Here is a 13,393-nt window from a genome sequence, read left to right as displayed (position 1 = left end):
AATCAAGCATGGTAGGGTGAGATTCAGTAGCAGCTTGTAAGAGGCATATTGAGGAACTGTCAATCTAGCTCAGTGTGTGAACATAGACAGCTCCTCAGTGTCCCTACTTCCTGCTGCAGAATGTCTGACCACCTATCCTGACTGACAGCTCCTCAGTGTCCCTAGTTCCTGCTGCAGAATGTCTGACCACCTAGCCTGACTGACAGCCCCTCAGTGTCTCTCCTTCCTGCTGCAGAATGTCTGACCACCTAGCCTGACTGACAGCTCCTTAGTGTCCCTCCTTCCTGCTGCAGCGTCTCTGACCACCTATCCTGACTGACAGTTCATCTGTGTCCCTCCTTTTTTCTGCAGTCTCTGACTACCTAGCCTGACTGACAGCTCCTCCGTGTCCCTCCTTCCAGCTGCACAGGCTCGGACCACCTAGCCGGACTGACAGTTCTTCAGTGTCCCTCTTTCCTGCTGCAGAGTCTCTGACCACCTAGCCTGACTATCAGCTCCTCCATGTTCTTCCACCCTGCTACTGAATCAGGCCTAGTTGATGGAGATTCGGCAGCAGGGAGGAGGGATACTGAGGAGCTGTCAGTCAGACTAGGTAATTGCAGATAGACCCGCTCCTCACTGTGCCTCCTCCCTGCAGCTGTCAAGTCTCCACCCCACAAATCTGATTGACAGCTCCTTAATGTCCCTCTCCCTGATGCTGAATCTCCATCCATCCAGCCTGACTGACAGTTCCTCAGTCTCCCTTCTCCCTGCTGTCTAGGTGAGTGAAGATTGAGCAGCAGGGAGGAGGGACACTGAGGAGCTGCCAATCAGGCTGGGCAGTCGTAGATTATACAACCAACCTGGCTTGAATTATCACAGTAAGTACACCAGCCTCAACAGGTGCAAGAAATCATTTTAGTGCTGTATGTACTACCGTATGTGTGTCTTTTGATCACATTAGATAAATGGGGCTTGTTCTGGTTTATACATATAATACAGACAAATCCTATTGCTCGGGTATTGCCTGGCATTGACCTCACATGTAGCATTGACCATTTAATACCTATCAGTTTTTGCAACTGTTAACCATTCTTATTCATTGTATGCTAATGAGCGATGGGCATTTGTTACTTCTAGGTGGTCCCGGAAGCGGTAAAGGGACCCAGAGCCTGAAAATAGCAGAGCGCTATGGATTTGAATACATATCAGTGGGTGAACTGCTGAGAAAAAAGATACACAACACGAGTAGTAACAGAAAATGGAGCCTAATCGCCAAGATAATCACCACGGGAGAATTAGCCCCGCAGGTAAGAAGGCTGCAGCGCCTCCGCTGTTCACTGCACCCCGATGCATTCCCCGGATTATTAATGTGTCCTTTCTCTCCTCCACTGTCTTCAAGGAAACCACAATCACCGAAATTAAACAAACATTAATGCAAATTCCAGACTCTGAGGGGATCGTTATAGATGGATTTCCTCGGGATGTGGCTCAGGCGCTGTCCTTTGAGGATCAGGTGAGGACCTCGCTCATCCTCTTATTCTGGAGGGATCTGATTTGTGATGTGAGATTCACTGCCGGAAACAATCCGGTCATGCTCTGATAATCGCTTTACCAACAGGGAAGACGTGAGATTAATCTTCCCCTTAATGATGTTTCCTTTTGTGGCCTGATTTATTGAATAGCAGGTAATAGGCTGATTGGAACATCGCCAGCGAGGGTCCCTGAAGTATGAGGCGTAAGATAAGTAGTGGACGTGCATTACATGTGAAGAGAAGAAGAGATGTCAGGCGCTGCTGAGTTATTAGATGCATAGACAGACATTTTAAGGGTGTGATTTTCAGTTGTTATTATTGTCTGGTCCCAGGCACAGATTTTGGATCCGATACTTATGTGTAGGGACTTTTTCACGACCTAAAAAAACTTATCATAAATCAATAGTAAAAGTGAAGAAACTTTTTAATATATATTCTAGTCTTTTATCTCATTATAGAGTAGTATTCACAGCTACACTGCTCAGTAGTGTTATGTAATGTTCTCAGTGCTGCTGATTTCTTCAGTTTATCTCACTCAGAGCTGGAAACATTGCTACACTGCTCACTACTGCTGTATAAAGTCCTTCACGTAACATCCTCCATGCTGCTGTTTTACAGTCATTGTTTTGTCTCACCCCAGAGCCGGATTCACAGCTATACTGCTCACTACTGCTATATAAAGTCCTTCACGCAAAGTCCTCCATGCTGCTGTTTTACAGTCATTGTTTTGTCTCACCCCAGAGCCGGATTCACAGCTACACTGCTCACTACTGCTATATAAAGTCCCCCATGCTGCTGTTTTACAGTCATTGTTTTGTCTCACCCCACAGCTGGATTCACAGCTATACTGCTCAGTAATGCTGTATAATGTCCTTCACGTAAAGACCTCCATGCTGCTGTTTTACAGTCATTGTTTTGTCTCACCCCAGAGCCGGATTTACAGCTACACTGCTCACTACTGCTATATAAAGTCCTCCATGCTGTTGTTTTACAGTAATTGCTTTGTCTCACCCCACAGCTGGATTCACAGCTATACTGCTCAGTAATGCTGTATAATGTCCTTCACGTAAAGACCTCCATGCTGCTGTTATCCAGTAATTGTTTTGAGCTGTATTCACACATGTACTGCTCAGTAATGCTGTATAATGTCCTTCACGTAAAGACCTCCATGCTGCTGTTATCCAGTAATTGTTTTGAGCTGTATTCACACTTGTACTGCTCAGTAATGCTGTATAATGTCCTCCATGCTCCTGTTTTTGTACAAAGGCTCCATAGTGACCTTATGTTAACGGTGATGACTGATGTAGCAGAGCTGGGACAACAATGACTGGAATAGTAGAGATGTAGTGTTTGATGTAGCAGAGCTGAGGCTGTACTGGTGGTATAGTGGAGTTTCTGGCGCTCCTGCTGCCTGTGTTAAATGATGCATAGGGACAGAAGACATCGGTGTAGCGCCCTGCGGGGCAGGTGGTTAACCTACTCGTTGCCGGGCAGTCACGGGTCGGGTCAGGCGATGTCACGGGTGGCCTCGCCCGATTCCGTTGCCCCAAGGCGTACAGCAAATGAAGGGAAAACGGGGTTATTCGGAGTGTTTGTGGTGACGCTACTTGTGCAATGCAGCCAGGGAGTAGCCACCGCTGCAGAATTCCTCGCCAGGGCAGGTGTTATGGCAGCCGGGATGGTGTCACTCCCCATAAGCGGAGCGGGCCCCGGGTGGATGATCAGAGTGTTAATGGCGGTCGGCGCCCAAGCGCGGGACGGTGACGCTGGTAAGGACAAGCCGACAGTCTCTGCGGTTTCAAGGTGTCTTCACTCATAACTTCAGTTGCCAGCCCGGTGATACCGGTCACTGCCCTGATGGGCTCAGGTCGATCCTGGATCTGTGGGAGGTCAGAACCGGTGCGGTAGTCTGTGGGCCCTTCCTTGCCGCTCTTTTTAGTGCGGGTCCCTGTGGCTTGAAGCACTTAGTCCCTTCCATACTAGGTAGACTACTGTTCCCTATGCCAGTAGCGGGGATCCCCTTGAGTCTGACCGTGATTGAGGCCCCGGAATCCTAGGTGCCACTTGCCTCTGGAAACTTGTGTGTTCGGAGGAGCATGGAACCTCTCCATCTGGCAGAATCTGGTGATGCAACATGGAATTACACCACCCTAGGGTGCTGCACCCTGAACAGCGCTGGTCCCGGGGGAACTGACACAGTATCCTCCATAGCGACCGTTAAACTCCTATGTCCCACAAGAGCTACGACGTCCGCTCACTGTCACTCCTGCTGGAGAACTCCCTATATTGCTATGTGTGTGACTAAAAACCCCTGGTGCCTGCTCCTCCCCCCACCCAGGTCCTAAGCTAGTGGATTTGGGCCCCTGTTGTGATGGCATCCTGTAAATGCCACACTGTTGGCAACCCCTTTAGTAACCCGATCTTAGCCCATCCCAAGTGGTGAAGGGGCAACCCATGTGTGTATGTGGTTGTGTATGATGAAACCGGCACCGACTTTCCTTGGATCCATCATCAGTACTACACCCCAAGTGGAGTGCAGTATCCTGTGGCGACCAGAGCCTCAGGGGCGCCACATCGGCAGCTGCAGAGAGGGGGCGCAACGCTCACTCCTGGGTCCAGGAGAGGTAAGTAACACGTACATAATACCTTGAGGTCAGCGTTGGAGCGGTAGTAAGGTAATACATAGTTGGGTTTTTTTGCAGCAATAATTAGTGACAAATTCATCTCTGCCATGCCATTATACAGATACAAGGCTGCAGGTACAATAACACCAACCCTATAATATTGCAGGTGGATCTTGCTTTTCGGTTTGTCATTTGGAAGTGTTCATCCCTTTATATTCGTGTAATCTATAATAAGGACATACTGGATACATATATGCAACATCTGTTCCTGTAGCAATGGACATTTCCATATTGTGCGCTGCCAAGAGACGGCCTCACCAGCTAATCGTGACATTATTAACGGTAATTTAATGCGGAGCAGAACTCCTAACTGAGGCCAAGAGCAAAATAAGCCAAGCCATGTGGCAAGTGAGGAGGAGCCGGGCAAGTGTCAGCCTGATTGTGAGAGTTTTCATTATTCCAGCCCGTCATGGTGATGGCCGCTCGGCACTTCGGGCCCCGTCTGCCTTCACCAGGCGGAGGTCGCTCCCTGCCAGTGACCGTCGCGCTGATTCTCATCCCAGCAGGCGGGTGCCAAGTACCGTAATGCATCGCTCTCATCTCTGCATCCCATGATGTGCCTGGAATCTCAAGACGTCTTGAAGCTTAAGATCAAGGGGACATTGCGGGAATTGGGGAGATAATGTGTCATCTGCTCTGAGCCGAGATTGTCATCAGGCCACTAAATATTTGCAATCTTTTCCTTTCTTGGTTGTAGAACGTGTAAAGAATCTGATGGATTTCCAATTTGCTCTTTCGGGCCGAGGAGCTTGCAGACGGTGCGAGCTTTCCTGATAGAACACGGGGGACGCTAATAGCAATGGATTTAAGATATTTATGTGGATGAGCACAATAATTTGCATTTTAATAGAGTGGAAACAGCTAAAAGTTTTGTCAATTTGTGCGAGACAGCAAGAAGTCGCCATAATGCTGCTGAGATAGGAGTCTGATATACTGGCGACCAATAGAGGAATTGTGCCATCGTTTGCAAATGAAGCCTAAAGGGAAAAATACTGTTACATAATATTATGTGTAGGTCTGCTACTCACCCCAATCCCGGACCTCAGCTCCCAGCACCTGCTCCTGTGAGCCTGGTGTCTCGGCAGTTCCTCCTGTGAGCCTGGTGTCTCGGCAGCTCCTCCTGTGAGCCTGGTGTCTCGGCAGCTCCCCCTGTGAGCCTGGTGTCTCGGAAGCTCCTCCTGTGAGCCTGGTGTCTCGGCAGCTGCCCCTGTGAGCCAAGTGTCTCGGCAGTTCCTCCTGTGAGCCTGTTGTCTCGGCAGTTCCTCCTGTGAGCCTGTTGTCTCGGCAGTTCCTCCTGTGAGCCTGTTGTCTCGGCAGCTCCTCCTGTGAGCCTGGTGTCTCGGCAGCTCCTCCTGTGAGCCTGGTGTCTCGGCAGCTCCTCCTGTGAGCCTGGTGCCTCGGCAGTTCCTCCTGTGAGCCTGGTGTCTCGGCAGCTCCTCCTGTGAGCCTAGTGTCTCGGCAGCTCCTCCTGTGAGCCAGGTGTCTCGACAGCTCCTCCTGTGAGCCTGTTGTCTCGGCAGTTCCTCCTGTGAGCCTGTTGTCTCGGCAGCTCCTCCTGTGACCCTGTTGTCTCGGCAGCTCCTCCTGTGACCCTGTTGTCTCGGCAGCTCCTCCTGTGAACCTGTTGTCTCGGCAGTTCCTCCTGTGAGCCTGTTGTCTCGGCAGCTCCTCCTGTGACCCTGGTGTCTCGGCACCTCCTCCTGTGAGTCAGGTGTCTCGGCACCTCCTCCTGTGAGTCAGGTGTCTCGGCACCTCCTCCTGTGAGTCAGGTGTCTTGGCACCTCCTCCTGTGAGTCAGGTGTCTCGGCACCTACTCCTGTGAGTCAGGTGTCTCGGCACCTCCTCCTGTGAGCCTGGTGTCTCGGCAGCTTCTCCTGTGAGCCCCGTGTCTTGGCAGCTCCTCCTTCGAGCCTTGTGTCTCGGCAGCTCCTCCTGTCACCGCTCTGTTCGCGCTGAGTACAGTGACAGGAGGAGCTGCCGATGATCGCAGCTAATATCAGCTGCGATCACTACCTCACCGCATGTACTCACCCCATTCCCAGACCTCTGATTCCAGTAGCTCCTCCTGTCACCGCTTTGCTTGCGCTGAGTGCAGTGACAGGAGGAGCTGCCAGTGATCGCAGATAACGTCAGCTGCGATCACCACCCCGCCGCATATACTCACCCCATTCCCGGACCCAGTGATCTAGCACAGGCGCAATGGGGACACAGTGGAACAGTGTTGTGTGATTCAATGGTTAAAGAGAGGGACATATCTGGTTGCAGACCTCCATCTGCCGACTTCTGATGATGATTAGCATGCCATGCAAATACATAAAAAGCACTCGCCTTCACATAGTAGTACCATAAAAATGATGCTGCACAGTAATATGAATATCTTTACCAATGTCAGACCTAAGTTTGCCAACCCCTTTAATTGTTCACTGCTCTTTAAATGAACTTTGCATAAATCAATAGTACAATTGCATATAAGAAACTTTTTAGTATCTCTTATTAAAGAAATTTGCATCTTTATCCACTATTCTGGTATTACGACCGAACCCTAACACTCTCATGGGGTCGGACAAACTAGGGGAGATATAATACCAGAAATCCACAGGTCTCAAAACAGGCTAGTACTTGCTTTTAGACCTGACCCTGATTTGTTCCTGCCTGTCAGAGGAGGTTTGCACCCTACGATCACATAATGACACCCCCACTTGTCGACAGCTGACCTTGAGTGTCCTTAACTGCACCCCACACTGTAAACCATGTGTAACACAAAAAGAACATAAATGAAGTGCACAAATGTAAAGTGTGAGACCACTAATGGACACAGAAAGAAGAGGGCCACTGAACAAGAACAATATATGCGCCCTTTGCAGCCTAAACGGTCCTCAAAACGCACAATTCCACCTGCTTTGGAGGTAGAAATGGGCCCCCTTACCTCCTGGGCCGCACAGGTTGCACCAATAATATGTCCGCCCCTGGGTGAGTAACAGGGATAGTATTGTGCAAACACAGTCGTACAGGAATGATGGAATACTAGAAACCAAAAAAATAACAGAATACATGGAAACCCTCCCAAAACTAAATGAAACAAAATATGAGATAATTGGGTACAGATTCACACAAAGAAACTTCAGGGAATAACCATAACAATGTCTCAGCAAGAAAACCTTATCTGAGGAGCTGGGACTACAGACAATGTAGCCAGTACTGAGGTATGTGAGTAATGAGCATAAATGGCCCCTCCCAAAATGGGATTGGGCAAACCAAAGGAGAAAGTGCACACACCTGAATAGAAGTGACACAGGAAGGCGGAGAATAAGAAAGACAAGACATGCTTCAGCAGTTGGACCAACACAAAACTGTGGTCCAACCATGAGGGAAATTAACCAACAACCAATTCGGACCCCAGAGTGGAACCATGATATATGGAACTTCTTTACATTCCCCTCAGTTCCTGAACGCACCATCACTATACAAAAAAATATCTAAAACCCACCTTTTAAAACAAGAGAGACTACCTGTTCACTGAGGGATCAGATTACAGCTGATATATAATAGTCCAACATGGTCTGGCTCACTAGTGTGGTGCTCAGGAGAAAAATAGATCCAATATAGAAAAAACTCCGGCACACATTGATGAATCAATTAGTATTTTATTTTCATAAATTGATTGTTCAGATGTAACGTTTCGGCTAATGCCTTCTTCACAACTGAAATTCATATAGCAAAATGTAAAAGGAAAAGATCAGTACCAATATTCATTCATACTTCATATTAGTAGCTATCAAGTAGTTTGTAGCAAATAAATCATTTTACCTAGATAGTGTAATGAGTAATATCTGAGAAGAACGTCAGACGCATTTGACCGATTGTATCTAAAAAGATAATGCCCAAATTTTAGGGAATCATAGAAATCATAGAATTACCCTAATACATACATTAGAATAAAATAATATCTTTTCATTACATCATGGAGCGAATCACTAATGTCTATCCATAGACTTCAACGGGACATAATCTACTCAAGAGAAGAAAACATACTTGTAGAACAAATTAATAGTCAAATACAAGACATTATTACCTTCATTTTGAAAAATAATATATGGGTATATTATAGTTCCCAAGGGGGAGGTGGTTATGGTGCTGGGCCGCTATGAAGCTGGAGAAATAAAGTGAAAAAGATACTTTCAGTATATCAAAAAGGTTTCCAAATGAAAACAAAAGAAGTCCCATAGAAAGTGTTGTTAAGGTCCAGAGTGACGAAGTGTCGCCCAAGAAAGGGTTAACAGAGAGAATGAACGTGACATACCTGTTTAGCCAAGGATCAGCGGTGAAGTGTGAGGTGAGGTGACCGCGTTGGGGTTTAAATGTGCTGGAGGGGCGGGCATAATTGAATGATTTCCTGTGTATGGAAAGCATAAGAAAGGGTGGCACGCAAGCCGCGCGTGCGCAGTGTACCCGGAAGTGCGCGCATGCGCAGAAGCAAAAATCTGGTAAAAGTGGACAACGGCTCCCAGAATCTCATTATAGAGCGAGATGTGTCAAGTGCGCATCTGGAAGAAAAAAAGGGGAGAGATGGATAGGACTTATAAGACAACCGGGATAAACTCTATATGAACATGATTATAAAGTAATTTGCATTATCGTTGGACTAGAGACAAACAGCATTTGCTGTACACACATGTGTGCCCATATGCGTTAACAAGCACCCATGTGTGTACTAATATGTGTACTATAGTGCAATATAAGTCAACACATATCACACATAATGTAACAGGAACTATGACACAATTAACTCTATATACAGTGAGAGGATCACAGGACAATTGTTTTTGTCATATAGAATCCAAACTATAACAAGTGCACATATGAGTGTGCAAGCACCTTATGTGTCCGCACACCCACATGTGCACACACAATTCTCATCAACATCCCAGATATGAAATATCTATACAAAAAATCTATACAATAAAGATATATAAAGATCTCCCACACATTTGCGAAAACTTCAATAATAGAGATAGGACAAGACGGACCCCACATCAATAATTCTCATATTCTCTATTAAGTCCGAAAGGGGAGAGGGTATTCAGGGTGTGGATCCAATAGGATTCCCTTTCTTTAAGTTTTTTAATCCTATCACCCCCACGTCTTAGAGGTGGAACATGCTCCAAAACCTGAAATCTCATCTGAGAAATCGTATGGCCACACTGGATAAGATGATATGGAATAGGCAGCATAACTAATTTACATCGTATGGTGGACTTATGTTTCCCAATGCGGTCTCGGACATGCTGGGTAGTCTCCCCAACATATCCGAGACCGCACGGGCACTTTATCAGGTATATTACATATGACGTGTCACAAGTGAAAAAGTCCTTAAGATAGAAGACCTTTCCAGTGCGAGGATGAGTACATTGATTTCCTTTGATAATATTGGAGCAATGAGGACAATGTAAACAGGGGTAATTGCCCTGTTTGGGTGTAGATAGGAAAGTTTGTCTAGATTTGACAATTTTTGACCCTATGTCCGCCCTTACCAATATGTCTCTGAGATTAGGAGAGCGTTTATAACTGAAAAGAGGTAAAGAAGAAAATTCAGTTATCTGTGGATAAGAATTGCGTAATATCTGCCAGTGTCTAAGTATAATTCCTTTTATAATGGGATGAAAAGGATGAAATGTGTTGACAAAGGTGATAAATGGTCCTACCCTTTTTGGTCTAGTGGTTGAGCTATAACTTACATGATAGGCAGAATCGACTATAGACGAAGGATAACCACGTTGTAAAAATTTATTGGACATTTCCTCATGTCGTACTAACCGTTGATCCTGAGAAGAGACAATCCTTGCCACTCGTTTGTGTTGAGATATTGGTAATGCATTCTTCAAGTGTCGGGGGTGACTACTGGTATAATGCAGAAGGCTGTTACGGTCTGTCGGTTTCACATAAATATCCGATGTAATATTACCCCTTGAATTCATATATATAAGTGTGTCAAGGAAATTAATACTAGATGAATCTACATGTTGGGTAAAGGATAAGCCATCAACTCAGTGTTAAGGTGATGAAAAAACTCATCAAAGAGTGATTGGGAACCTGAAAAGACGATAAATATATCGTCAATGTACCTTTTGTACATTAAAATGTGATTTTGAAATATGGGGTGGTTATATACGAAATGGGATTCAAAATGCGTCATGTAAATATTCGCATAAGGTGGTGCGACATTTGAACCCATAGCCGTTCCTTTAGTCTGGAAATAAAATTGGTCTTGGAATAAGAAAAAATTCTTATGTAAAACAATATCCAGTAAGTCAAGACAAAATTGTTTTTGTAATGAAGAAAAATCGCTGTAATGTTCCAAAAACCACGACATTGCTTGCATACCGAGGTCATGTTGTATACTAGTATACAAGGAATTAACATCTAGAGTGGCAAGGAGTGTGTCAGGAGGAAGTGGACCCAGAGATTGCAATTGATGTAAAAAATCATCTGTGTCTCTTAAATATGAAGGAGTCTTGGATACCAATGGCATCAAAATGCGATCAAGCGTAATGGCTAATGGTGACAATATTGAGTCTATGGAAGCAACTATTGGGCGTCCAGGCGGTTGCCATAAATTTTTGTGCACCTTAGGCAGGGTGTAAAACACCGGGACAACTGGATTTACCTTATTTAAATAACTAGCCAATTTCGTGTCAATAACTCCATGGATAGAATAATAATGAATTTTATCCAGTATTATTCTTTTAATGTCACTAGATGGATCACGCTGTATAGGTAAGTAGGTGGACGTGTCAGCCAGCTGAGTCAGTATCTCGGAGATGTAGTAGCTTTTGTTCATCACAACCAAGGCTCCGCCTTTATCGGCTGTTATCGGCTGTTATCAGCCGATAAAGGCGGAGCCTTGGTTGTGATGAACAAAAGCTACTACATCTCCGAGATACTGACTCAGCTGGCTGACACGTCCACCTACTTACCTATACAGCGTGATCCATCTAGTGACATTAAAAGAATAATACTGGATAAAATTCATTATTATTCTATCCATGGAGTTATTGACACGAAATTAGCTAGTTATTTAAATAAGGTAAATCCAGTTGTCCCGGTGTTTTACACCCTGCCTAAGGTGCACAAAAATTTATGGCAACCGCCTGGACGCCCAATAGTTGCTTCCATAGACTCAATATTGTCACCATTAGCCATTACGCTTGATCGCATTTTGATGCCATTGGTATCCAAGACTCCTTCATATTTAAGAGACACAGATGATTTTTTACATCAATTGCAATCTCTGGGTCCACTTCCTCCTGACACACTCCTTGCCACTCTAGATGTTAATTCCTTGTATACTAGTATACAACATGACCTCGGTATGCAAGCAATGTCGTGGTTTTTGGAACATTACAGCGATTTTTCTTCATTACAAAAACAATTTTGTCTTGACTTACTGGATATTGTTTTACATAAGAATTTTTTCTTATTCCAAGACCAATTTTATTTCCAGACTAAAGGAACGGCTATGGGTTCAAATGTCGCACCACCTTATGCGAATATTTACATGACGCATTTTGAATCCCATTTCGTATATAACCACCCCATATTTCAAAATCACATTTTAATGTACAAAAGGTACATTGACGATATATTTATCGTCTTTTCAGGTTCCCAATCACTCTTTGATGAGTTTTTTCATCACCTTAACACTAGAGTTGATGGCTTATCCTTTACCCAACATGTAGATTCATCTAGTATTAATTTCCTTGACACACTTATATATATGAATTCAAGGGGTAATATTACATCGGATATTTATGTGAAACCGACAGACCGTAACAGCCTTCTGCATTATACCAGTAGTCACCCACGACACTTGAAGAATGCATTACCAATATCTCAACACAAACGAGTGGCAAGGATTGTCTCTTCTCAGGATCAACGGTTAGTACGACATGAGGAAATGTCCAATAAATTTTTACAACGTGGTTATCCTTCGTCTATAGTCGATTCTGCCTATCATGTAAGTTATAGCTCAACCACTAGACCAAAAAGGGTAGGACCATTTATCACCTTTGTCAACACATTTCATCCTTTTCATCCCATTATAAAAGGAATTATACTTAGACACTGGCAGATATTACGCAATTCTTATCCACAGATAACTGAATTTTCTTCTTTACCTCTTTTCAGTTTTAAACGCTCTCCTAATCTCAGAGACATATTGGTAAGGGCGGACATAGGGTCAAAAATTGTCAAATCTAGACAAACTTTCCTATCTACACCCAAACAGGGCAATTACCCCTGTTTACATTGTCCTCTTTGCTCCAATATTATCAAAGGAAATCAATGTACTCATCCTCGCACTGGAAAGGTCTTCTATCTTAAGGACTTTTTCACTTGTGACACGTCATATGTAATATACCTGATAAAGTGCCCGTGCGGTCTCGGATATGTTGGGGAGACTACCCAGCATGTCCGAGACCGCATTGGGAAACATAAGTCCACCATACGATGTAAATTAGTTATGCTGCCTATTCCATATCATCTTATCCAGTGTGGCCATACGATTTCTCAGATGAGATTTCAGGTTTTGGAGCATGTTCCACCTCTAAGACGTGGGGGTGATAGGATTAAAAAATGTAAAGAAAGGGAATCCTATTGGATCCACACCCTGAATACCCTCTCCCCTTTCGGACTTAATAGAGAATTTGAGAATTATTGATGTGGGGTCCGTCTTGTCCTATCTCTATTATTGAAGTTTTCGCAAATGTGTGGGAGATCTTTATATATCTTTATTGTATAGATTTTTTGTATAGATATTTCATATCTGGGATGTTGATGAGAATTGTGTGTGCACATGTGGGTGTGCGGACACATAAGGTGCTTGCACACTCATATGTGCACTTGTTATAGTTTGGATTCTATATGACAAAAACAATTGTCCTGTGATCCTCTCACTGTATATAGAGTTAATTGTGTCATAGTTCCTGTTACATTATGTGTGATATGTGTTGACTTATATTGCACTATAGTACACATATTAGTACACACATGGGTGCTTGTTAACGCATATGGGCACACATGTGTGTACAGCAAATGCTGTTTGTCTCTAGTCCAACGATAATGCAAATTACTTTATAATCATGTTCATATAGAGTTTATCCCGGTTGTCTTATAAGTCCTATCCATCTCTCCCCTTTT

General features: G+C 44.5%; 1 protein-coding gene across 1 annotated transcript in view; it reads left to right on the top strand.

Annotated features, from left to right (window-relative positions):
- Positions 1 to 13,393, top strand: part of AK5 (adenylate kinase 5) — a 187,650-nt gene that overhangs the window by 40,059 nt on the left and 134,198 nt on the right. The window contains exons 4-5 of the mRNA XM_075320281.1: positions 1,120 to 1,289; positions 1,382 to 1,495. Of these exons, the coding sequence (XP_075176396.1) occupies positions 1,120 to 1,289; positions 1,382 to 1,495 (284 nt within the window). The remainder of the gene's footprint in view (positions 1 to 1,119; positions 1,290 to 1,381; positions 1,496 to 13,393) is intronic.

The sequence above is a fragment of the Anomaloglossus baeobatrachus genome, chromosome 8, assembly GCF_048569485.1.
Source record: "Anomaloglossus baeobatrachus isolate aAnoBae1 chromosome 8, aAnoBae1.hap1, whole genome shotgun sequence".
NCBI classification, from domain to species: domain Eukaryota; kingdom Metazoa; phylum Chordata; class Amphibia; order Anura; family Aromobatidae; genus Anomaloglossus; species Anomaloglossus baeobatrachus.
Note: the sequence above shows the minus strand (reverse complement) of the source record. Positions and strands in the feature narration are given on the sequence as shown.